This window comes from Pseudopipra pipra, chromosome 20 (assembly GCF_036250125.1).
Source record: "Pseudopipra pipra isolate bDixPip1 chromosome 20, bDixPip1.hap1, whole genome shotgun sequence".
Lineage (NCBI taxonomy): Eukaryota > Metazoa > Chordata > Aves > Passeriformes > Pipridae > Pseudopipra > Pseudopipra pipra.
The window spans coordinates 5,872,760-5,897,656 of NC_087568.1; the positions used below are offsets into that span (position 1 = coordinate 5,872,760).

The following is a 24,897-nucleotide window of genomic DNA, read 5'->3' on the forward strand; positions in this document are numbered from 1 at the left end:
TGAAATTAGAGAAAATACATGAGCCTGTTAGGATGGACTGGGAATAAATAGGTAAGGGAGTCACAGAGCTTGAGAGAAGACCTCAGGTCCGCACAAGGACCCGAACCCTCACCAAGGTACTGAGCACCTGGTGGGCTGCACAGACATTGTGTTCAACACTGACAGTTGTGGGGACCTTTTCTGCCTTCAGGTTTGGTGGATTTTAACATCACAACTCTCTAACAAAAGCCAAATATGGGATAACTGATCAGATATTGTCCATATCCCCATAACAAGCACAAAGTGTCAGCACAAAGCCAGTTCAAACTCCATATTCCATCCTTTGGTTAATGCAAAGGCAATAGTTCAGTACCCAGACCTCAGCCAGACCAAATCTGTCACCTTGGGCCATTCCCAGCCACAGGTGGGAAAGGAACAACCAGGGAACAGAACGAGGTCTTGCTGGTTATACAAGCTGGGGAGAGAAGGAGGTCCTGGGGTGACAATTCTATGAAACAAACCCTTGCTGTTGTTTGGAGAGTTTTGTTGGTTGGCTGTGGTTTGTTTTGAATAAAGGAGAAGATGTAAAAGTTCTGTTCCTCTGAACAAAACCATCGCTCAGCAAAAGGCAGTGCCTTCAATCATGTGTCAAGCCCCTCCCTGCCAGTCTGAGTTTCAAGAGCCCTTTCTCATGGCTGGACTGATCTGTGCATGTTGTTTTACTGTATCTGTTTGGGGTGGAGGGAGCCCAGGGGAAGGTGTAAAAGCGGAAGGCTCAGTTACATCTCTCTATTTTTGGGTACAATCTGATGTTTGGCCTGTCTGGAGCCTCGACAGAACTGAATAGTTTCATTTATCACAAATCCAGGGCAGCGACTGCACCCACTAGTGGGGGAATTTTTACTGAGATGCAGCTCAGAGTGTTTGTTTTGCTCAAGTCACAGTGATCAGACCCCAGAGTGCAGCTTGTCTTACAGCTCAGTCCTTTTTTGATGCTTTTCCCCCCAGTGCTTCTTCTCTCGCTGTTCTCTCTTTACCTCAACCTTCTCCTGTTGTTTTCTGATGATTTGCTCCATTATGTGAAATTGAAAACTTCCTACACTTTGTCTCATGAAACAGAGAGAGGAAAGAGCACAGATCAGCCCTGTAGTAAAAACTGCCACTTCAGAGAGACCTGGCAGCCTCAGGCCAGGAACAGCCCTTCCTCAGTTATCCCCGATTTTGCCTTATTTCCGGCGTGGAGTGAAAACAAAACCATCCCTGTATCTGATACTGCCAGGCCAGAAAGAAAAAGCAACATAAGATTTCTTGAAACACCTTTGATATATTGAAACTCCAGAGAAACTGGAATAAAGAAGGATCAAAGTGGTTGCTTAGAACAGGCATTGTCTGCAGCTGTTAGCTCCTTTCTCATCCTCAGGGAAGAAAAAAGCCCAGACATGCACCACGTTCCAGGGAACATGTTCTACATGTGCAGTAACTTTGCATATTACTGGCTGAAAAAAATGTCGATTTATTTTTGGTCTCTTTGGTACTCAAATTCCAGTTTTCTTATCTCTTTGCCGTCCCAAAAAACTACAAACTTTCCTCCTTAAGTTCCCTCTGACAAGTTATTTAAAGTGTTTAAACTGCAGTTTGTGTTTAGCATTTTTATGATGAGGCACCTTGTATATTAATTCACACTTGTAATATTTACTCCTCTTCTAAACAGTAATATGCCTTGGCAGTTCTACTCATACCAATTTAAGATAATTTAATGATGACTTAAGATGATCTATTTATAGAGGATAAATCTTAAACATGAAGAACCTCTTAAAAAAACACTCTGCTATTGGGTTCAAATATTTAGTATCAGTTATTCAACATAAACTTTAAAAGTCCCACTACTTCCTGAATTTAAATATTTGCAGTAGAAAAATCTCATCCAACAATGCTTGTTTTCTGTCCTTTTAATAGGGTTTTTGAATTTGAATAGAAAATATATTTATTCCACTCATGAAGGGGCAGATGGTCTTGTCACTGTCCTGCATCTTTAAGCTCATGTCTTAAAAATTAAGCCTTTCTCAGGCAGTGCTGTACTGGATCTCACCAATACCAGCAGCAGAACACTGGTGAATGATACAGCAGTTAAGATTTTTAATGAAAAAGCTGAGGCAGGACCTCAAGTATTTTTTCCAGAGAAGTGACTGAACTCCTGCTGTGACAAAACCAGGACATTGTTTCCAACAGTCATGTTTTTTAAAGCTCCTTTGTAAATGGATGTTTTAAAAAAGGTGGAAACAGAAGGCTGAATGAGAAATAAAGATAATCAAGTCGACTCAAAACCACAGCTACAGACACTTGGTTGGAAATCTAGAGTTCTACAGCTGTGTTTTTGAGATGTTTCACTTGCCTTAAAATTGGTAGAAAGGACAGCAGAGTACAACTTGTAATTAAGTTTTGTAATTCATATCCTGACATGTGACCTGATGAAAAATAAGTTGCTGCTGGAGATGCCAAACTTGAACTCTGGAAATTCAGATTAACTCCTGTGCAAGTCAGAGAGAGATGAAAGGGCTAAAAGCACCATCAGTCCAACCCATGGGTGCATTTATGGTTTTGGCTGTTCTGTGAGGTATCCTGAAGGTTCACACCAACCAGGGGAAGAATCACAGCGAATACACAGCCAGGATTTGAAATTCTGGAGGATTCAGTTCCATTGGAACTTTTTCTTTGCTTTGAAGGAGGTGCCACTGAACTTCCTTCTGCTCCAGTTTCACTGTCTGTAAAATGGGTATAATAGTTCTTTACCACAAGTTTTAGGGAGTCTTATTTCACTATTAATTGTGAAATATTTTAGATTCCTCAGAAGAGCCATTGCATTGGCTCTGACATAAATGGATTCACATGTGCTCCAGAGGAGAACTCACTGCTGAGCTCCTACTCTGTTGATTCCCACACCCAGGCCAGGCTCCTTCCCAGCAACAGCCGGAATAACTCCCCTAAGTTGGTGCATCTGTGCCTCCTCATGCCAGCGCTAAATTTAGCCCCTGTATTCATCACCAAGGGGTTCCAATGGAGTTGCAGATTGAAAAAAACTCTAAGCACAGGGCTACCTGTTGGGAATAATCACCTAAGGAAGCGGGACATCGGTCCCTGTCCCTGCGACAGGAGCAGCACAGGTGTTATCCAGCTGTTATCCAGCTGTGCCCGTACCAGGGACACTCCCAGAGCTGCCCAGCGGGCGGGAGGCACTGGGTCCCTCAGTAATTCCAGGAGCTCGGTCCCTCAGTGATTCCCCCTCAGCACAAATCACCACAATTCCCTCATCAAAACCAACCAACGCAAGAGCAAAGCAACGAGTCCAAGCACACCCCGGGCTTTTCGCGTTCGGAGCTGGCTCCCCGGCCCCCTTCCCTCGGCAAACACACGGCGACACTCCAGTCAGAGCGGGAATTCCCCCATGAGTCTGGAATTAGCGATAATTCCTCCTCAGCTTTGTCGCCCCCTCCCCGCCGCCATCTTAACTCCTGGCAGCCCCCGCGCCCTCCCGCCTGTGCTGGCACTCGGGACCCGACCAGGCGGGCCCCAGCGAGGGTACGGCGGGGGCGGCCAGAGGGGGAAGAGAAACCGCCGCCGGACCTACAGCATTAGTGACAGTGCTGGGGACAGCCCGCACCCCTCTCCCGCACAGAGCCGCCGCCCGCCCAGCACAGCCCCTCCGTGCCCGTCCCCAACATGGCCCCGCCCGACTCACTTTACCGCCCACGGCCCGGCGGGCTCGTCGCTCGGGTGACGTCATCGCGCATCGCCCGTTTCCATGGGAACCGGCGGAGCCTGCGGTGGGAGTGGGACGGGCCACGACCCCCAAAGCTCCGGGACTCTCGATCCCGCCGGGACCCCCTCGCACATCCCGGCCTCGCCATGTTCACGGACCTGGCGGCGCCCGGCGCCGACGTGCAGTCGCTGTGGAGGAGCGCCCGGAGCGCGCGCTGCGAGGCGGTGAGAGACCCCGGGGTGGCCTCGCTCCGCGCTCTTGTACCGCCGGGCAGAGCCGGGCCGCGCCTTCCCCGGTCCTGCCGGGATCGTGCCCCGACTTGCCCCCGCCATGCTCCTCCGTGGCCCCCCGCAGGTCCCGGTGCCCGGGACCGAGCCCTGCCCCGCGGGGCGCTGGCGGTGCGGGTGCGGGCCGGTGTGTGCCCGCCGGCTCTGCCCCCTCCAGCCCTTTACTGATTTGGCCCCCGTACACGAACTGGCAAAGAAACGCCCGCGCAGCTGCCGCCGAGCGGTTCGAGCGGTCCTAACGCGGCGCTGTCACCTGTGCGGTGCTCGCCGGTCCCTGCGGAGCTCGCCGCTTTCTCACCTTCTCCAGCTCTCCCCATTCCGTGCTTTAGAGCACGGCCTGAACCTGGCTGGCATTCGGGCATCTCTGCCTCACAGCAGCTCTCGGGAAGGTCACAAATACATCCCCTGCACAGGTACGGAGGCACCTGTGCTTAGCCATGAACCAGAGCTATGCAGATGGGCTGGAAAGTCTCTATGAAACGCCAGAAGGTGCTTTGAACGCTTTGTGCAACACTTGTTTTCCTGTTTGGATTAGAGACTGTCTGTCTTCTTTTACCAGAAAAGCTGCCAGACTGGGAGAATTTCCACAGCAGAAGCTGCAGCACAGTCTCACACAGGCCAGGATGCCGCGGTGCAGACGGAACAGGGCAAAGATGCTCTCCAAGACTTCCAGCAAGAAGTCCAAGTAGATTACACTGGCCTTCTGTCATTCCTTCAGAGAGTGGAGGACGCTGTTATCAAAGAGCTAAATAAAAACTGGGAAAGCCGTGCCTTTGATGGCTTTGAAGTGAACTGGACAGATCAGAATGAAACAGTAAGCGGCAGAATTCAGACCCTTGTCGTTGCCCAAGCAGGGCTGGTTGCAGTGGCTCTGACTCATTAGTTCTATTCCTGACTGCTGTGATTGTTCTTGCCAGGTTCTAATAATTAACCATTACAAGTTGGATTAGTTTGGGGGGGGGGTTCCACCTTTCTCCTTGCTTGGTAAAACTTATTCCTGCTGGTGACCGAGTTGTAGCAGCGGTGTGAGAAGGAAGGCTGCAATCAGTGCAGGCTTCTCTTCAGTGCCTTTAGAGCACTCCAGACTAGCAGGGATCTAGGAACAGTTGCAGTCAGTGATTTGGCAGCTCTTCTTACTTAGATCCTATTTGTTTAGTGCACAGTGCTCAGGAATGGAAGCAGTTTGTATCAGACAGCAAACGTTGGGACTGGCGTTTTCAAACCGCTCAGCAAGTGCCAGACTCACACGTGGGGGGTGCTGTGAATCCTCAGGCACAGCCTTCCAGAGCTGTGCAGTCTGAGAAAGGCAGTAATGGAGTGACAGTTGATTTGGTAGGGTTGTGTTGGGGCTTTGTTTCCCAGTAGGAATTAAACAACCTTTTCACATCAGTCCTTGGGCAGAGGGAAGCCCAGGCTGTAACAACACAATCACATCAGAGGTGGGCACAGAGCTCATGTCTCTGTGTTCAGAGATTGCTGCTTCAGTGCTTGGATTTGGTCTCTCCCAGGTGTTGTGTTTGCATACCTTGTCATACCCAGAGGCTCAGGATAAAAACCTGCAGGTCACCAGTGTCTCTTGGAATGCCACGGGATCTGTCATCGCCTGTTCCTACGGCCGGTGAGTATCCGGGTGGATTGGGAGTGCAGCTGAGGCTGATAGGACACCTCAGGCTGACCTCAGGTCTAGATATGTTTGCTTTCTATTGTCAGTAATAAACTAACACATATAGAAATAATTCATCTTCAAAGTAACAAAATTATGTCTTATTTCTTCTACCTTTCCCCCTGCCCTGAAAACGGATACATGATCTTACTGTTTCTAGGTAGATTCTGCTCGGAAAAAATATGTAAAGAGCAGATGCACTTGCAAATATCTGTAGGTGGGGTTTGTGCTTTATCTTCACTGAGATCGTGGTGTTTCATGTGGTCTCTGAGAACCCTGGATGAACCTGGCACCTGTTCATACCCAGTGCCACAGACATGAACTGACACACATTCAAGGCTTTCTGAAATGAGGCTTGGACAAAACATTCACATAATTCAACAATGTCTGTACAGCCTCCTCTTCGTGGGCCCTAATGCTGCCCTTACTCTTGTTTCCTTCTGCTCCCATTTCCTTTGATTAAAAACCCCAGCAAAAGGGGTATCCCATGAGGGAATGTGTAGGGAAGAGTAAAACAGGGCAAACCTGTATGTTGGTTGCTCCTTCTGCTCTCCCAGTCTACAGCTGTTTGCAGATGGGAATGTGGTTTCTGTGTCTCTGGGTACCCTCAGTAGAGTTCCCTTCTCTGAACTTTCCATATGCACCCTTTTGATTGTTCCCATTATTTGCATGGTGAGTAGGCCTTGGAATAGGGAATCATGCCTAAGATTTACTGGCTGGCACTTTGTTCTGTGAGCACAGACGTGGGCCTTGGCACACACTGTATAAACCAGCCCACAGAGATCCATCCCCTCGTGATCCCTTCACCTCAGTTTTCCTTCAGGCCACAAAGCAGCACATGGAAATGACCCACAGGGCATCCCAGAGCTCTGCTGGACTGGGATCCTCTGTGGGACAGGCAGGGCAAGACGTGGCTTTCTCTTTTTCAGGTTGGATGATGGGGACTGGAGCACGGAAAAATCCTACGTTTGTACCTGGAATCTGGACAGAAGAGGGTTGAATCCACAGCACCCTGACCTGGTGATGGATGTTCCCAGCTCTGTCATGTGCCTGGCTTTCCACCCCTCCCAGCCCTCACTGATAGCTGGTGGGTTGCTCTTACCTCAGACCATGCCTGAAACACACCCTTATTTCCTGCAGCCTGGATCCTTTGGTTTCTGGCTCTGAGCTCAGCCTCAGATTTCCTGCAGAAGGAACAGTGTTGCACCTCCTCAAACTGAGGAACTAATGCTCACCAACACAGATAAGTGCACTGTTACCTCTGAACTGGGACTTGCTGCCTCTAGTGATGTCTGCCTTTATATCATCTCCTCAGAGAGAGATGACAGAGGGAAATCCAGCCCGGGGTATAAGGGAAGAACATACTTATTTCAGCAGAACAATGTTCTCTTACACCAGGGCAGACTGTGCCCTGTCCAGAGCTGCCCAACCTTTGAAGCTGCTGGGTCTGTTCCCACCACAGCTCCATTTGTGTGTTTGTCTGAGCCATCAGGCCTGAGATGTTCTATCTTTGTCCTTTCAGGTGGCCTTTTCAGTGGGGAGCTGGTGGTGTGGGACACCAGCAGGACAGAAGACCCTGTGATCTGGAGGACAGGGATGACAGATGACACCCACACTGACCCAGTCTATCAGGTAACAGAGATCATAGACAGCAGGCAGTGCTGGGGGAGGTGAGTGTTGCCACAGCTCTGTCATCCCTTTGCTTCCTATCCACAGCCAAGCTGCTGCATTTCAGCAGCAGTCTCTTTTGCTGGCTATTTTCCCCCAAATCTGGCTCCTGAACAGACATTTACCTGTAAAAAATCACTTCTCTCTGTCCAGGGTAATTGAAGAGCAGGTTCATTCACACTTAACTAATTATTAATGCTGATGCAGCCAACAATATCTGTGATGGTTTAAGAACACAGGTAGATCCTTGGGTGGAAGCCTGAAGCCCCTTGCTCTGAGGGGATTTACAAGCATGTCATTCAGTCTGGCTTCCTAAGGATTTTGTCCTTCTGGGGCCAATCTGTATTTCCTCATCTAAAAGGGAGGAAAACATTGCTGTTTGTAGCTGGGTGAAAGTGCCATAAATGCCCCATCCCAAAAGTGAGGGCAGTGAACCATAGAAACTGCAATAGAGAATTCAGGCCTGAACACCTGGATGCATTTCTCTCCTCACATCTGTGTCTGTGCCAGTCCCAGCAGCAGCTGGTTTGGTACCAGGCTCAGTGGCTGCTGCCTGGCCCCGCTCTCGTGTTGTCCTGGCAGGTCCAGGCACTGCTGGCAGCCAAGCATGGGCTGGGCCTTTGTGACAGTCCCCCACCTGAGCTGGTGGCATTTGGAACAGGTTCACTGGTTACCTGACACCAAGCACAGACACCACTCCCAGCTGCTGAGCGTGTCCACCGATGGGAAGATCCTGGTGTGGAGGGAGGAGCGGGACGGGCGGCTGGCCTTGGCCGACGGATTCGCCGTGGTGGCTCAGCAGATCCCTCGCAGCACTCGGCTGAAGAAGGTGAGTTCAGCAGCTCAAAGAGCTGATCCTACAAAAACACTCTAAACCCCGGAGCCCAAGTGTCAGAGCTCACCCTGCACACGAGAAGGACCAGGAAAATCTCATTCTGAACACACACACTAACCCTTGATCCCCGTCTCCTTTCCCACACTGAAATCACCTTTGGAAGGCTGGCAACAGCTAAGGTTTTGCCATGCTGTAAAGAGAAGCTGCTGGAATGGAGAACTTGCTTCTAATATTAATTCACAGAATCCCTCTGTAGGAGGATGCAGCAGCAACAGTTGAAGGCTGAGCAGTGCCCTGGGTCCGTGGCAGGCTGGGCTGAGCTGCTCCAACCACATCTGCCTTTCCCTGGAGCTCCAGTGCTCACACCAGCTCTCTCTCTTTTCTCCCAGTTGGCCTGGGCAGAGGCAGCCATGGGGGTGACCTCGCTGTCCTTCTCCCCCTTCGATCCCCACGTGTTTGTGGTGGGTGTGGAGGGGGGCTATTCCCTGAGGTGCTCCACTGCAGCTCAGACTCCGGCTCTCCCTCCCACGGGCAGCTCCATTCCCCTCAGGGCGCCGGTGGAACTCGCCTTTTCCCCCCACGCTGGGCCCGTCTACTCCGTGAGCTGCTCGCCCTTCCACAGGCAAGTGCTGCGTGTTGGACACAGTTACCCTGGCTCTAAACACATGTTTCTCAAATAGCCCCCCGGGCTGTGTTTACAAGTTCCAAAAGAGTGACACCTGGCTTTGTGAACTTTAGTTATAGTAGAAACAATGTCCCCTGGCTCTGGTGAAGCTGCCCACTAATGCTGTGTGTGGGCACATGAGCAACATCAACACCTTCCATAGATCATCCCAGTTGTTACAATTATAAATCAGTTTAAAGACAAGGGTAGGAGCTGCTAAAGTCCTTTACTTGGGCAGATCACTAAATATCTTGCTAAATCTGTAAGACTTTCTGACACCAGAAATCTCAATAGTAGCTGCTGCCAGAATTTAAATGAGAAGCTCCCATCTCTGCCAGCAGTTCACCCACCATCCACAGAGGCCCCAAGCATGAAACATGCTGACAGCCCAGGTTTGCATTTAATTTGCATGAGACAAACCCATCTCGAACAATGCCCAGCTCTGGATCAGCAATTCTCAGGCATCCCTGGGCCACAACCCACCAGCAACTCTCACTGGTCAACACAAGCCCTCATTAAGTTTAATTGAGGGCAGTAACAAAGCTGCATCTCTACAGCCCAGGGCACAGCTTGGCAGTTGCTGCTCTAGGAAACACACTCAGACCTTTACAAAGCAGGAATATTGTCTGAGGTCATGCTCCTTGACTGATTTTTGTTCCATATCTTTAGCAATAAAGCAAAAAAGCGTTCTTTCTTGCTTCCTCCCTCCCCCAGGAACCTCTTTCTGAGCTGTGGGACTGATGGCCAAGTTCACTTGCACTCCATGCTGCAGACACAGCCCCTCTTTGCTCTGCAGGTGTCACAGAAATACCTGTTCTGTGTGTGCTGGTCTCCAGTCCGACCCCTGGTCTTCGCAGCTGCGTCTGGGGAAGGCAAGTACCTGCAGGTGCCTCCTCTTGGGCATCAAATTAAGAGTGTGCTGGGTGTTAATTAGAACAAGTCATTTGTACTAATCAGCAGATCCCACAAGCAGAGAGCAGTGTCCAAGGTTTGCACTGTGTAATTAGTACAATGGAGTAATTTCTAACTTTAGTGACCAGGGCAACCAGTCACAGTTATTTTTCACTTTTGACAATACCTCTACATCTGTTGCCACGGCCATTCACAGGGATAGAGCATGGCAAGAATATGCCTAAAACTTATTTCCAGCTCCCTTGTTTGACATTTACTTCCAGAATGGTTTAAAACAAGGACAGTTTTCTTGAAAAATTGCCCAAATTCAAAAATTCCCCATTTTTGAGTTAAAGAATGGAGATCTCACAGAATTTGCCAAGCTGGTTTCAGGTTTCTGACAGCAGACTAAATCAGTGCTGTCTTGCAGTGATGTCAGCTGTCACAGCCTAGACACCATCAGCAGGGGGAACAGGTTAAAAATAACTCAGTCTCAGACTAAGCAGGTACTCACCTGTTCAACAGTGTCCTTTGGCACAAAGCTGCAATGAGTGTCTGTGTCTGCAGGAGAGCTGCTCCTGTTCGACCTGGCGAGGAGCACGAGGAAGCCCACGGTGTCCCTGAAGCAGGCCCTGAGCCACTGCCCTGTGTACTGCTTGGAATTTAACAGCAAGCAGGCACAGCTCCTGGCAGCAGGGGATGCTGCTGGAACAGTCAAAGTCTGGCAGCTGAGCTCAGACTTCACCGAGCAGGGACTACGGGAAATGAATCACCTGGAGCAGCTGGCGAGTGAGAGCATGGACTGAGGCAGCAGCACAGCAGCTGCATGAAGCTTGTTCCTGCCCTGACTCCAGGAACAGCTCCCCACTCACCTGTTCCAGTGTTGGAAAACACAGGTAACCCACAGCTGGAGCTGCACCCATGTAACAGCTAAATTTGCATTGAACCATTAAACACCAGATGATGTGGTTCGACCAGTAACTTTTATTGAAGCACACTGCAACATGTTTCTTTTCCCTAAGAGTTTTAAGCTAAGCACTTTAAGGTTACATCATAAAGTAACATTGATTATTGTAGAGCACAAAGAGAGAGAGACACATGCAGAGCTACAGTCAGCAAACGTGAGCATGTCCTTTGCATCTTTTGGGTCTAGTGTTTCAGATCAATTCACAAAGAGTGAACGTGTAAATTCTATGTAGTCGTAAGCAGAAGGCAGTTCCCTGCCCTTGCCATCCATGTAGGGCTTCATGTGAGAGATGCAGTAATCGGCCTGTTCCCGGGTCAGGTTCTGGAAGAGACACAGCACAGAGGTGAGACAGGCTCTGGGGCTGTGGATGGGGCAGTTCCAGGCAGCCCTCCCATGCCCTGGGGCACAAACCAGAGCAGCACAACTACACCCAGCATGGAAATGCTCTGGCTGCTGGCACTGGTGAAGGGCTGGAACACCTGACCAGAGTCTTCCCACCGAAGAGAAGACAGAACAGGTGATAGACACGAGGAAGCACTGCAACCTCTTTATTTCCCTGCAAGCTGGTGGGATTCAAACAGGAAAAACTTGCTGTCTTGGCAGGGCAGAGAAAGGGAGGAGGTGTTCCTACTTTCTAAGCTTAGGCTGAAGTTTCTCCTTTGAATTGCTGTCTGGAGAAACATCTCCCTCTAGTCTCCCAGATGATGAAAGGGAAGCTTTGGCTTCTGAGGACAGTGCACTCCCTTCCCAGGCCTCTGAGTAGCTCATTTTACTCAACCTGAGCAGTTCTTTGTCAGTTAAAGCAACTAAGTAGGGGTATTACAGCAATTTCTGTGTTTGCTGCAGAGGATCCCCTGGCAGGGTCAGAACTGACTCAGCCCCAGTGACATGAACCTCCAAGGCATTAGTGCTGGGCTTTGTTCAAAATCCATCAACAGAAAGCCGTGAGTGTTTCTCCCCAGGGGGTCACAACCAGCACTGACCTGGTAGAGCTCCTCCTTGGTCACATAGGGCTTCCCCTCGGAGCTGAGGGCGCGGAAGGCGCTCTCGATCTCCTCGCTGGATTTCACGTTCTCGGTCTCCCGGCTGATCATGAAGGCCATGTACTCCTGCAGGGACACGTGGCCATCCCTGCCAGCAAAACACAGCGTGAGCACCCAGAGCACAGCACTTCCAGGTCCTCTGGACAGAGGCTGGAACCGCTCTGGGAGGAGTGAAAGTGTTAACACAGGTGACTCAGCACCAGATTGTTTTCTCAAGTCCGTTTCTTCACAAATGTCAGACTTTCACATGAGCTGTGAAAACAACCACAGCCTCTCCCCAGCAGAAGCAACCACACCTGTGAGGGACCTTCCAGCCAACACTGACACACATTTTGCAGTACAGAAAGGTCCAACCCACATACCTGTTGGGATCTACAGTGTCAAGAATAGACTCAAACTCGGGGTCTGGCTCTCCTTCCTCGACCATGGGCAGGTCGTAGCCGAGAGAGCGCAAGCAGGACTTAAACTCCTGGTGATTAAGTCGTCCAGATTTGTCCTTGTCGAAGTGCCTAAAAACATAAAACCAGAGCCCACATTTTTAAGTGGCAATTGTTGAGTCCTGATAGCTGTTAAAGTGGGCGGAGAACTAGAACAGGTTACAACTAGCCCACTATTCTATATAAAGTTCTATCTAGCATACATAAAAAGTAAGTATAAATCCTTTCCTTTGCTTAAAAAGCATCCTAAAAATGGCTGAATTCCCAGCTGGAATGAATTGGCACTCTCAGTTCCCACAGCAGTGCCCCCAGGAGAGGCTCTGGGGTGGCTGTGGCTGTGCCCCACCAGCAGCAGGGGCTGGAGGCTGTTGCCCTCTGGCAAAGATCAGAGCAGCACAAAGTGGGGCAAACAACAAAGGAGCCACAATTGAATCTATCACAGAATCCTGTGAACAAGAGCCATCCATGTCCCAGAAATATCTCCCAAGTATTCCTTGGGCATGTGTTCCCTGCAACTCACTTGAACATCATGCTGAACTCCTTCAAGGCCTCCTCAGTGACTCCAGTGGTGTTCCTGAAAGGGAAGCAGCAAAGCTGGTGACCAGTTCCTGAACTGTGGAACTCCAAGCCCATTTGCCAGTGGCTGCACCACATGGGGAGGACAAGGGAGCCAACACAGTGGGAACACTTGCAATGGAACTTGCCACAGTTCCAAAGAATAAATCAATGCAATTGAGATCTCGCCATTGCTCACGGCCAACAGGAGCTATTCCCAAACTGGTAACTTCACCCTTCTGCAGGGATGTACAAGCTCCCAGCATCTCTGCATCTCTTAGCCTGAGCACAGGACACTCATTAGCACAGACCTCTCAAGGTCTGGCTGCAGACACAAGCAGCTGTGTCTCCTGTCTTCCCCCTCACCCCCAGTTAGACCCTCAAAACCACATGTGGGCTGGGCTGTACCGAGCTTGGATCTGCTGTTCCAGGTTGTGCTGCATCCTCATGCCCAGCTGGTCCAGCTGGTCCCACTGCTGTGCCAGCCCCACAGTGCTGTGTTCTGTGTATTTGTTGTCCAAGATAAGTGCCTCTTCCATGGCTGCTCCAAGGTCCTCAATCTTCTTCAGCTGGCTTCTCATGGCTCGGATCTCCTGGTGCTTACGCTGTGAGGAGGAAGTGGAGAAAAATCATGGAGCACCAAAACCAAACTACCTTAAAAAGCCAGAACACAGGCTGGCAGGGAAGGAAGGGCTAGATTCTTCTTTTTCTGCATACACTGTGATTTGTAAAATAAGATTCAGAACAATGTTCCCCTTCATGCTATTGGAAACCAACAGGGCTTGCAAACCAGTTCTACAGACTAAAAAAACCTTAGGAAATGTGCTGAAAATACTGTATCCTCTCTGCCCTACCCTGCTCCTTTAGGAAAAAGGAACAAAAAGGAAAACTACATCTGTGTTGTTTAATAGCTTGTGATGTCAGCAGATACTAGATATGTAAATAGATAATCCCAGAGGTCTCTTCAGTACTCAACATGTCTAAAATCAATTAAGATTTTACCATCTCATTACATACATTTCCCTTCCCACCCTGTGTTCCCAAGTCAGTTGGGAATGCTGTTGTAGCCCTAGGTGCACATTTCTTACTTTAGTGGCTTCCAGCTGCGATTCCAGCGTTCCCGACTCCTCCACCATACACGACCTAAACACAGAACCACAGTGAGAGAATGCACTTATCCCATAAAATATGGCATGTGGGGCTTGAAATTAACAGTCCTTCCTTGAAATGAAAAATCCTTTCAGCAGTATTGTTCTCCTATAGGTATTTAAAGGCTGTTTTTGTGTTTTGTTTATTCTGACTCATCCTATTTCATACTGACACATGTAACATCTTCTCTGATTTTTATTTCTATATATAGTTAATTTCTAGCCCCATTTGAAAGGCAACGTGATCAGCAGCCACACTTCATGCCAGACTCAAAGCACCAGCTTTACTGGACTTCACAGAATTAGAACTTAGTGCAGTCCCACCCCACTCCCCGTGCCCAGCACACACACACCAACTGCAGGTGAGTCACTGGAGATGGGCTGGATTTTTCAGTCAGGTACAGGAGCTCTACAAAGGTGTGTTACAGGGGGGAATACGGGGGTAAAAAAAAGATGGTGAGAACTACTGGTTTGGTTGAAAAGTAATCTTAATGTGGTGTAATCCCTGGAGAGAGCTACAGACCTCTGCTGCTCAGCAGTGCCTGGTGGAAAGGTGCCTTTCCCACCCCACCTCTCCACGCTGCACCTGGAGCAGCTGAGGCACAGCCACTCTGCTCAGGGATTTCCACTGAACATGCAGGTCACCACTGTGGCCAGGGTCTCCAAGATCTAGCTATGGACAGTCTCTGGATGCTGCTTTCCCCCCCCCCCCCACTATCCCAAGCAATCTTTAGGCAGCCGTGTTTGGGAATCTCTGTCCTTCCAACACGTACGGTGAGAGCTCACACTGAAGGACCTGCACGTGGACAGTGAGTCTGGGCACTGTGCAGGTGGGTTGTGTCCCCCCTCTGACTCCGTGGTATTTAAAGTTCCTAAAACCTGAGTCTCTGGTATTTCAGTCACTAAAACCAGGTTTTCATCCTCACTGGAATATCTTCTCCTACATGCTTTTGAGCTTCTTGAGAAGGGGATTTCAAGTGCTGAATCACTCTGTAGCAATGGAAATGCACCAAACGTGTGGGTGTTTCTCACCACAGGGTTAAGGCTCAGACTCAACGCACGTCTAGAGGTGAAGCGCACGCCCAGAGCCCTGAGCAGGAAGCTGGGAACCAACCATGGAAAGAATCAACAGGGAAATAAAACCTCCAAGCATCTCTAAGCCGTGAGAGTTAGTTGGAAGGAAAGCGAGCCTTGGAATTAAAGAGTGCGTTTGAAAACCAAAGTGAGGTAAGAAAATAAGAGGAAAAAAACCTTCCAGATAGATCATCCCCAACTTCATACTGATAGACACGAATGACACGACGATATGCTATGCTAGTCAAAGGAAAGAAACCAAGTAAATTCCAAAAAGGAAGAAAGAAAGAACAGAGGAAAGAACACACCGAAACACAGCCACTGCAGTGGAGCCACACTCCAAAGCCAGCACTGCCTTGCAGCAAACATAAGCAAGTACTTAATGAGAGGAAATGACTCAAATGCTGGTTGCACGTACACAAAAATAATCTGTTATTATTTTCACGTAAGTCACAAAAAAGAGAGTCTCACTAAGAGACAAACTGAAGCTTTGCAGTTATCTACAGATTCTTTAAAGGCACTTTTATTCCTAAACTCCAAATTATTGTTTCTCCCTTTCCCGTTCCAGGCAGTGCTGGGTGCACACAAGCGGCTGCAAAGCAAGGGGTGTGCAGGGCAGCTCTTCTGGAGCTTCTCTGAAGCTCTGCCTTCCCTCTTGCCAAGCCAGGCTAAGCACAGCCAATGCCTCTTGGAACTAAATCCATGGGTTTAATCTATTCACGCAGAATTAGGGACAAATTCTGCCTGGCATATCAGCAGCCCTCTGGTAATTTGTTCAACAAAGGAGCCTGGCATGAGGATCTCCAACTCTGACCCTGCGTCTCTGAGTAAATGGGTCCTTTCTGTTCACTCGTTCCTGGATACCAGAACTAATCTGCAACACCACTTGACAAAGGAGCAGGGAATTCAGCATCCGTTCCAGGAAAATGTGCTCAGCTCCATTAACTGTACAACAAAAATGGGGCAAAGTATTTTTATCTGGCAGAAACCAAGACATTGGGATCATTACAGAGCGAATAAGCAGCGAAGATTCCACCCTTTTATAAGGAAAAGCCTTCTCTTTAGGAGCAAGGCCCAGCCTCCTCCAGCCTCTGCCCTGGCCCAGACACTGTTTGTTGGCATTTTACATCAGGGCTTATCACAAAGCTCCCATTGTGCTGAGACTTGTCCTGCTGAAGGAGTTTAACTGGACAGACACACTCACAGAGAGTTTGGATCTGAAAACATGTAAAGATCTTATTATTTCCTTTTCACTTCCAGACAAACATCCTTAATGGGAACTGCTCCCATGGACACAGGGTGGGCTTAAAGCCACTGTCAAAGTGCTGGCAAACCCCAGCAAGTCCATGGGTTGATGTTGGACAGTTTGTTTTCTCCAATCAAGGCTTTAACGTGTGTGGGTCGTGGTTCTGCAGCAGATTAAAAAAGGGCAATTTGTATTTGCAAACGACAGAGTTTTAAGATACATAATTTCAGTAAAGCCTCCTCATAAGACTCTTCCTTTCCCCTTTACCAGAACAGTCAATACTTTGGAGATTTCCCTGTACCAAGAACAGTTATAAATAATTGTTTTATTTCACTAAGCAAGTCTCTAAGCTGGAAAACTATGAATGTCAAAATAGTCTGCTACATTCTCATATTTCTTATCAAATTAAGAACCTTTTCCTGTGCAAGCCCTCAGAGAAAGCCAGAACAAAAGTCAGGACCTTCCATGGTGTGTCAGAGGCTGCCCATTGTAATTTCTTCTACTTTTGATTAGGAAATTTTTATGTTTCTACTGGTTTATTACTCCAAAATCTCGTTTCCTGTGTCTGTGCACTTCAGCCACAGGTTGCTCTTTTCAAATAAAAGGGGTTTCAGCGCAGCTTTCACAAGCCATGTAATGACAGAAGAAAACACACAGACAGAGCAGAACACATCACCACAATTTTAAAGATATAAAATTCAATACTAACCCATCTAGCAGGTAAGTCCTGTAGAATGTGAAGATCCAAACATCAGGCAGCAGGACAGAGACAAGACAGTAAGAGAGGGACAGAGATTCGGGTGGGAAGCAAACATCAGAAAGTTAAAAAATCATATTTATATTTCATTATTTCATGAAGACACATACAGAACTATTTGTAAACACACAGGAGACAGAGAATCACAGGGTTACAGGAAACAGAACTCACCTCCTCCAACCCCCAGCCAGAGCCTGTCAGAGCTGCTGACAGCACTGACTGAGCAGGGGCACCTGCAATGCTCAACCTGGAGACTTTGTATTTCTAACACAGTTGTTAAATCTTTTCCCTGGGCTGTCTAATAATAACCTCTAAGGAGAGGGAGTAGTGATTAAAAAGTTTTAAGCTTTTTTCACAGCTTCTCCATTGAGATTCCCAATCAATACAAAAGGGGCAGTAACAGAAATGCTGTTGGCTCTTCAGAGTCTCCTTGGAGCTATTTGTGCTCCCCAGCTGTGCTGCAGGCTAATTCAGGAATAACTGGAGATCTGGAATTACTGCAGGAAAATAAATTCAGAAGCAGGAACATTTTTTAAAGTTTCAGGGCTTTCCTCTCTCCTGTAGCCAATGGGGCCTCCCTCAAATCCCAGCTGCAGGAGATGAACAAATCCCAACAAGCTCTTTTTCAGCAGGAGATATTTACAACTTAAGACAGTCCAAAGAGATGTAGATGGATACAAATACCAGCTGAGGAATTCTCTAAGGGCAGCTCCTGGAAAAACAAGCCATACCTGGTCTCCTGGATCCACTGATGGAAGGCATTGGCATGCTGGGCAAATTCCTGGCGCAGTTTGTCGTTCTCTTCCTGCCTTCTCTGCTCCTTCTGCAGCTCCAATTCACGTTCCTGAGAAATGAACAAAAGTGATTTCAAACAGAGAAATAATATGATTGCCCTCATCCTGTAATAACAAGCAAAAACTAAGAGCTGCATCCCAGCACAGTTCTGAGGCTCAAAACAAGATGGAGTGCTCCATCCTGGGTATCTAAAGAAAAGTTATTTTCCAGTTAGGAAGTGAGACACATGTGCTTTGCCTTTGGAAAGGCCACAAATGGAGAACCACAAAAACAACTGACGACAGCACAAGTTTAGAGTTAATGGTGATGTTCCTTTGCTCATAAATTCTGAGATATTTTCATCTGTACTACAGTGGCAAACCCTTGGACCGATTATCTTGGAAGATGACTTCCAGGGATAACTGAAAGGTCATAAACTAATAAAAGTCTTTCCCTCTCTGACTTGCCTTGATGATTTTCTGCAGATTCCTCCAGGTTTCTTCAAGAGCCTCCATAGTGAACCAGGTGTAGGGGTTGGAGGCCACACGGAAGCTCTTGATCTGACGATCCAGCTCTGCCAGCTGGTTGAAATCAGCCTGGGCAGAACTGAGGGAGGACCTGAAAGCGTCGTGAGCTTCCCTCAGGGCTTTGATTTCCTCCAGGGAGTTGCAGCGCACGGGATCCGTCAGGTCCTCCTCGGCATTCTCAAACCAGCTGTTGAAGGCAGACGCCTTCTTCGCAAACGTCAGGAACAGATCCTCAACCTTGGGAAGGGAAAAGATGCAGTTATGCAGAAATGCAAGTATTCTGTATGAGCTGATCTGGAATTAACATGCATCAGCGACAGTTTGCCTTTACTATTTCTTGCAAGCATCTCAAAAATTCTTATGTTAAGTCTCCAGGATCTCATCAGTTGAAAATCATTAGTTGCAAAAGCATGAACAAGCTACAGAAGTTGCAAGTGTCTGTTTTTTATGAAGCGTACAATTAGATTTTTGTAGCCCCCTGCTTGGCCACGCACCTTTCTGAAATGCTCCTGAGCCTCCAGGAGTTTCTTTTTTCTGGCAGCAGAGTTAGCAAGCAGCTGATTCCAGCGTTTCATCAGGGAAGCGTGCCGGGCCTCGATGGCCTTGGACTGGATGTGCTTGGCTGCCAGCAGCTGGTCTTTCAGAGCAGTGATGTTTGCAATTCCCTCCTGCTGGAAAGCCTGAAGGCCAGCATCAAAAGTTTCCTGGAGAATTAAAAGAACAAAACATATTTTAGATTGTATTTTTATTTAGAATTTTCAATATCCTGCATACATTCTTGTGTACTGTAGAAGAGTTCCCCTGTTGTCTCCATCCCTCATGGGGTGGCAGCAGCAGCAGCACTGACCTGTTTGGTGAGCAGGGTTTGCACTGAGGAGAGGTCACGTCCATAGTCATCTGTCTTCAGACTGTTTTCCTTCTCACCTGGGAAATTAAACAGATTTTGTAAAAATGTCATTTCTCCATCTCAAATATTCCCTCTATTCCAAATCAGGTTGCCACAAAAGAATGGATCAGGAACAGCACTGCTGTTTATTCTGGGTTTAGGTCTGGGTTACAACAGCAAGTGAGGAGCTACTGGAGATCTCTGGAAATAAAGGAGCATTACAGTTTGTTTGTGACTAAATACTGTGCTCCAGTACAGAACATACCTATCCATGACTCCACCACATCTGCTTTCCAGTTGAACTGGAGGAAGGCTGAGTTCTCATCTAGTTTGGCTTTCCTCTGAGCTGCTGCTTTCTCCAGATCTGACACCTTTCCTCTGAGCCCCTTCATCTTGGCAGTGATGTTTGCCTCGTGGTGATTGTTCTACATGACAGGGGGAAAAAACAAAGCATCCCTTATGATGTTAAGGTCACTTGAGGCATCCAGGACATTGGTGACAGAGCAAGGACTTCAGCTGAAAGCTCTTGTCTGAGAAACATCTTTGAAAGCAAAACACCCACAGCTTATTCAGCTGCAAAAAAAGTGACTAAGAGCTCTTTTCAAAGAGATGACAGAGAAGAGCGAATCTGCTGTGAGATGGAGATGTCCTGGGGAGCCTTTGAAGGTTTCTCTTTACCAGTTTGTGCTCACCTTTTTAATGAGATCCTCCCCGTTAGCACAGACGTCGTTCACTCTGTCCTTGTGCACAGTAAAGTCGGTCTCGAATGCCTCGTGCTTCTTCAGCAAGCCCTGCAAATGTAAGACACAGGCACTTGTAAAAATACTTTCTCACCATTTATTAAGAAGTAATTGTTATTAATCAGCTAGCATTCATGTTTTTTTACAATGTAGGTCTTCAAAAAGAGCCAACAATAACTTCTTCTTTAACTGTCTTTCCAGCTCAGAGCTTTGTTATGCTCTAACCTACAATAATGCAATAACAACAAAGTGCTGACAGCTTCCTCCATACCTGGATAGCAGCCAGTGTGTCCCCATAGTCCTCACTAGCTACCAATGTCATTTTCTCATTGATCCAGGCTTCTTCCTCCTCAACATTTGCTACAAACTGCTGGTACTCCAGAGACTCCTCCAGACGCTGACCCCTGTGTGGGGAAGGTAAAACTTGTCACTGTTGCTTTATGGCTTTTAGGTGAGATAAATGTGCAGAGCCTGAACCCCAAGCACACAATCATTCACACTTCTCTCCTCCAGCAGCAGCCATGGCTGCAGCTCCAAGAATTCCCTGGACCACAAAGCCTGCAGCTTCCAAAGGACCAAAGGGAACCATCTCCCAACAGTTTCTATTCAGAAAAACCTCCTGGTAATGGATTAAAGCCAGTTGATTTCAAGTCTGTGGGTTCCAACTGGTGCAAGAAAAGGCTAAACACAACATACACCTCAAACAGAGACTCATGTTTCTACTGAGGAACATTTACAATAGTCTTTTAGAGCCTTTCATCAGCAATATGTGACTCATACCCTAAACCTCTGAAATTCAATAAATCTGGTCATTATGTAACTGTTTTAATTAATACTGAATTTTACAGACATTCATTACCTAGCAGCTGCCAACTGTTTTAACTCTTTCCAGTGATCCACAAACTGAGCCAGTCTCTGCTGTATCTCCTCCTTTCCAATTGTGTTGTCATCTGAAAGCTTCTTGCCCGTGTCCAGAACACCCTGCAGAGAAACACACAGTTAACAGAACATCACCTGCTCTCCTCCTATTTATTGTTTGGGTTCCAGCAAACCTATTGTGGCTTTATCTCTGCCACAGGCAAGAGAGGTGCTGCTTATAGAGACACGTGTCAAGGAGAGGGATTTACCTGGATAGCTGGTTCATGGGCAGCTAATTCTGCTTCCAAGCGCTTGTGTTTCTTCCTCAGGTTCTGCACCCCAGTCAGGTCTCTGCCATAGTCCTCTGAGCTAACCAACAGCTTCTTCTCTCTAAATTCAAGAGAGAACAGAGAAAGATAGAATTTTAAAATTACTTCTGAATGTCAAACCTGACAAAAAAAACCCCTAAACTCCAAATAAGGAACTGCCTGACACAGCACAAAAATCCTGGCTGTAAAAACTTGTGTGCACGAGTTATTAGTACATCCAGGGATATCATGTGGTGGAAAGAAAGGAGGTAACAAAGGGTCTGTAATTCATTTCTGAAGGCCAGAATGTCTCTGTACTGTTTTCTTTTTAAAAATATAGATGGCCTTTCGTAAAGTTTACCTGCTGCTGTTGCCCAATTTTTTGTTTGCTTGTTCTAAAAGAAGTGCTCCAGTTGGAATGAATTCTATCAGCTCATTTCTTTCCCTCCTCCCAAGGTACTAACATCAATATGCAAAAAGATTTGATTAATTACTACAACTGAGTAGAATTAAAAAAGTACTTGAAACTGAAAAAAGGTTTGAATTCTTGGTAGGATCTTTCCTAAGGAGACTAGAGTCAAATTTCAGTTATTTGGTTTGAGTCTAAATAGTGTTATTTTTCTGCTTACTGGGATCTGACCAAAGAAAACTGTAGATAAGAAGCCAAACTTGGATTTTCCTGGAATAGGAGCAAAAGGTGATTTGTTGTAGAGACTCACACTTGTGGAAAGGCAGCTGTAAAGCCACACTACAGGCTGTGAGGGTCACTGGCAGTAAGAACATGCCCCCAAGCTTAGAACTTCCAGAACACCCACTTGATCCAGGACTCCTCGTCGTCCATGTCGCGGAAGAACTGGTGCAGCCGGTGGGACTCGTTGAGCCTGGCCCGACGAGCGGCTGCCATGCTCTTGATCCTCTGGAAGCGCCCGTTGATGGTCTCCCGTTTATCCTTGACTTGGGAAGTGTCAAAAGCACTGCTGGTCATCAGACTGTCAGCCTGACTGTTCAGGTCCTTCAGCCGGTCCTGGACACGTGGGGGAGAGAAAGTGGGAATCTCTTGGATCTCATTCCTGTGCTTGTTGTGTCAGGATACAAATCAGACCCTGACTGTTCACAGTCAGTTTTTAATAATAAGTCTGTGACTGCAGCAGGTACCAAAGTGGTATCTATAGAATTTATGACTGTGATTTATCTCCCAAAACTGAAGAGAAAGTAATACCTCATGAGCAGATATATCAGCTTCCAGTAACTGGTGTTTTTTCAGAAGGTTGTTAACGGATGCCAAGTCCTTCCCATAGTCTTCAGATGCCAACAAAGCCTCCACCTGGAGATGGAGAAGGAAAAAAGGAATGGGGATCAAATTGTGTTTTCACAAACTCCTTGAAATTATAATGCTTTAAAACTGCAAATTCTCAATTTTCTACAGTGTGGGTAAACCTTTCCCTTGTCATCTTTTTAATACCTAAAAGGTTCCATGCAAATTTGCTTCTTTTCACCTTACAGTTTAATAACATGGACACATTCACAAGATTTTTATTAGCAATAAAGATTTGAAAGAAAAAAAACCCCTAGACTTGCTCAAAGGTTGACAATCCTCCACAAACTCTAACATCAGCAAAGGGAATGAAAAATTAGAAAAACAAGTCTTGCAAGTAATTAATTCCCATCTTAATTACCTCTGAAAGCCAAAAGTCAAAGTCCTTGATTCCAGTATTGAAATTCTGTTGTTTATTAGCTTCTTTCAGTTTCTGACTCTTCTCTGCTGATTTCTGCACCAGGAACTGCCACTGGTCAGCCAGGGCAGCCAGACGTGCCTGTGAGAAAATGGAAAGGACAAATAAACACCACAAAGAATAAAGTTCTCATAAATGCAAAGCCAGAATATGGTGCAACTTTGGCTGTTGATTCCAGATATATAAATGACAGTCACTATTTCATGCTGCCTAAATGTAATACAGTTCAACATCCCAATCAAAAAATCAGGAAAACTCCTCATCCCTGAGAACCAAAGCACAGTGATCCACCTGCTTTCTGCTGCGCGGTTGAAATACAAAAGCTTCTATAAACAAGATTTTTTTTAGAGGGACCCTCTCCTCCCTCAATTATCCAAACACTGAAAGGAAAAGCTAAGGAAGACTTGCTGTTCCCACCTTCACAGCGTCCTCACTGCCGGCACACGCTCCCCTCTCGATGAGGGAGTTGCCCATGTCGATGACCCCGCGGATCCGGTCGGCGTTGGCGTGGAGCTCGGCCTCGAAGGCCTGGTGCTTCTGGTGTTTGCTCTGCAAGGACAAAACCAAACTGTCAGAGACCAGCAAAGGGCTCCTCAGTTGTTCTCATGGGCTCAGTTGTCGCCAAGAGGTTTGCACACAGGCTGAGCTGAGGAAGCTCTCTCTCAGTGGGAATATTTACTCTGAGTGACCATCAAGCTTTGACCTGGCAAAGCTCTGGGTGAGCTGATACACAGAACTCAGGCAACACCTTCTGCATTCACAGGTGCCTGTGGAACATTGCCTGTGTTGAGCTGAGCTGGTACTGCAGTAAAGCTTCCTCATTTTCAATGCATCCCTTTGAAAAGCAGCTGTTACACCTCCCCTGAGTGTAGCAGATCATCCTTTCTACTCCTATAGTAACTGCACAAGTTTCTATTTCCCTTCCTAATCTACAGGTAATTAAGAGAAATCACTGCTCCAGCCTACCTGCTTTCTGCAGTTTTGATATTAGTCAGTCATACACGACCACTTTATATATATATATATAAATAATGAATTAACAGCCAAAAACCTCTATAAAAGCATAACTGAATTATTTGGTAAAAATCTTTCTCTGCCAAGTTGAGAGCACCATGAGAACAACAGGAGCCTTGGTGTGGGAGGGAGTGTGCAGCTCTCTCATATATCCATGATCCATCCACCCACCAGGAATATGACAAGAGCACAAAAGTGACAGGACAGAATTTGCAAGTATAAACTGGAAATGTGAGGAACATTGGACATGGGTAGAGAGTGCCCTGAGAGAATGGAATGAAAGGAAATGTTAGATTAAAAATAAAAGAGAGGAAATACTATAGCACTGGCATGAGAAATTCTGCATGAACTGCTTCATTTTGGGAACTGTAAATCCCAAAGGCTGAGATTACAAAAACATATCCTTCAAAGCTACATCTACCAACATGGAAAATTCAATTTAAAAGCTGCCAATTGCATATCTCCATATAATTACCATGACAACAAATCACAGACAAGCCTTTCTAGTTTAATATAAAATTCTCATTTTTTTTCAGCTAAAAGTAATAGCAATTTAATGTACTACAGCCTAAAGTGACAAATGATTCTTTCCTTTCCTACTCATTAGCTTCCCCTTTCTTTGTTCTGTCTTGTCCCTCCATATATCCTCATTTTACTCCATTTCTTGTATTCTTACAAGTGCTGTCAGCTTTCCATCTGGTACATATTTTTTTCTGGAGTGTTCTTTCTGTATGATTCCCTTCTATGCTATTCCTGCAAGAATTAAGCCACGTAGGTCTGTCATTTATTGAATCCTCCATCTTCAGCATTCAATTCTACAAACACAAGCCAACAGCACTGGCATTATGTCATGTGTTAAATCATCCCCAGTGATGATCAGACAAGGGGATGACAGGCCAAACAGCCAAACCTCTGAAAAAGGAGGATAGAATTCCATTTTCCTATGGGCTAACTCCTAAAAAAGCCCACACTATATCACTAACACACCACAAATTAAACAGATCATGCAGAACACCTGCAAAACAAATACATAAATAAACGATGCTGAATAGGCATTAACAAAAAAGCCACACCCATAACACAGGA

At 46.9% G+C, this 24,897-nt stretch overlaps 2 protein-coding genes across 10 annotated transcripts in view; one reads left to right on the forward strand and one right to left on the reverse strand.

The window, feature by feature from the left end:
• Positions 1 to 3,681: 3,681 nt before the first annotated feature.
• DYNC2I2 (dynein 2 intermediate chain 2) lies at positions 3,682 to 10,725 on the forward strand. The gene is made up of 9 exons (XM_064676977.1): positions 3,682 to 3,960; positions 4,583 to 4,837; positions 5,532 to 5,641; positions 6,616 to 6,773; positions 7,209 to 7,318; positions 8,016 to 8,183; positions 8,579 to 8,811; positions 9,568 to 9,725; positions 10,312 to 10,725. The coding sequence occupies exons 1-9, from the start codon at positions 3,697 to 3,699 to the stop codon at positions 10,548 to 10,550; spliced, it is 1,695 nt and encodes a 564-aa protein (XP_064533047.1). The 5' UTR covers positions 3,682 to 3,696; the 3' UTR covers positions 10,551 to 10,725.
• Positions 10,709 to 24,897, reverse strand: part of SPTAN1 (spectrin alpha, non-erythrocytic 1) — a 47,841-nt gene continuing 33,652 nt past the window's right edge. For 4 of the 9 annotated variants that reach the window (XM_064676955.1, XM_064676957.1, XM_064676954.1 and 1 more), the window contains 21 exons: positions 23,215 to 23,346; positions 22,741 to 22,878; positions 22,284 to 22,388; positions 21,880 to 22,088; positions 21,026 to 21,146; positions 20,758 to 20,879; positions 20,170 to 20,302; positions 19,851 to 19,949; positions 19,424 to 19,583; positions 19,120 to 19,196; positions 18,767 to 18,976; positions 18,213 to 18,509; positions 17,703 to 17,815; positions 16,924 to 16,941; positions 15,146 to 15,208; positions 13,835 to 13,889; positions 13,155 to 13,351; positions 12,712 to 12,765; positions 12,117 to 12,263; positions 11,695 to 11,842; positions 10,709 to 11,032 (listed from right to left, as the gene is read on the reverse strand). In XM_064676955.1, the coding sequence (XP_064533025.1) occupies positions 10,907 to 11,032; positions 11,695 to 11,842; positions 12,117 to 12,263; positions 12,712 to 12,765; positions 13,155 to 13,351; positions 13,835 to 13,889; positions 15,146 to 15,208; positions 16,924 to 16,941; positions 17,703 to 17,815; positions 18,213 to 18,509; positions 18,767 to 18,976; positions 19,120 to 19,196; positions 19,424 to 19,583; positions 19,851 to 19,949; positions 20,170 to 20,302; positions 20,758 to 20,879; positions 21,026 to 21,146; positions 21,880 to 22,088; positions 22,284 to 22,388; positions 22,741 to 22,878; positions 23,215 to 23,346 (2,724 nt within the window). In that variant the 3' untranslated portion in view covers positions 10,709 to 10,906. The remainder of the gene's footprint in view (positions 11,033 to 11,694; positions 11,843 to 12,116; positions 12,264 to 12,711; positions 12,766 to 13,154; positions 13,352 to 13,834; positions 13,890 to 15,145; positions 15,209 to 16,923; positions 16,942 to 17,702; positions 17,816 to 18,212; positions 18,510 to 18,766; positions 18,977 to 19,119; positions 19,197 to 19,423; positions 19,584 to 19,850; positions 19,950 to 20,169; positions 20,303 to 20,757; positions 20,880 to 21,025; positions 21,147 to 21,879; positions 22,089 to 22,283; positions 22,389 to 22,740; positions 22,879 to 23,214; positions 23,347 to 24,897) is intronic. The other 5 variants (XM_064676962.1, XM_064676961.1, XM_064676959.1 and 2 more) reach the window with 2 other exon arrangements.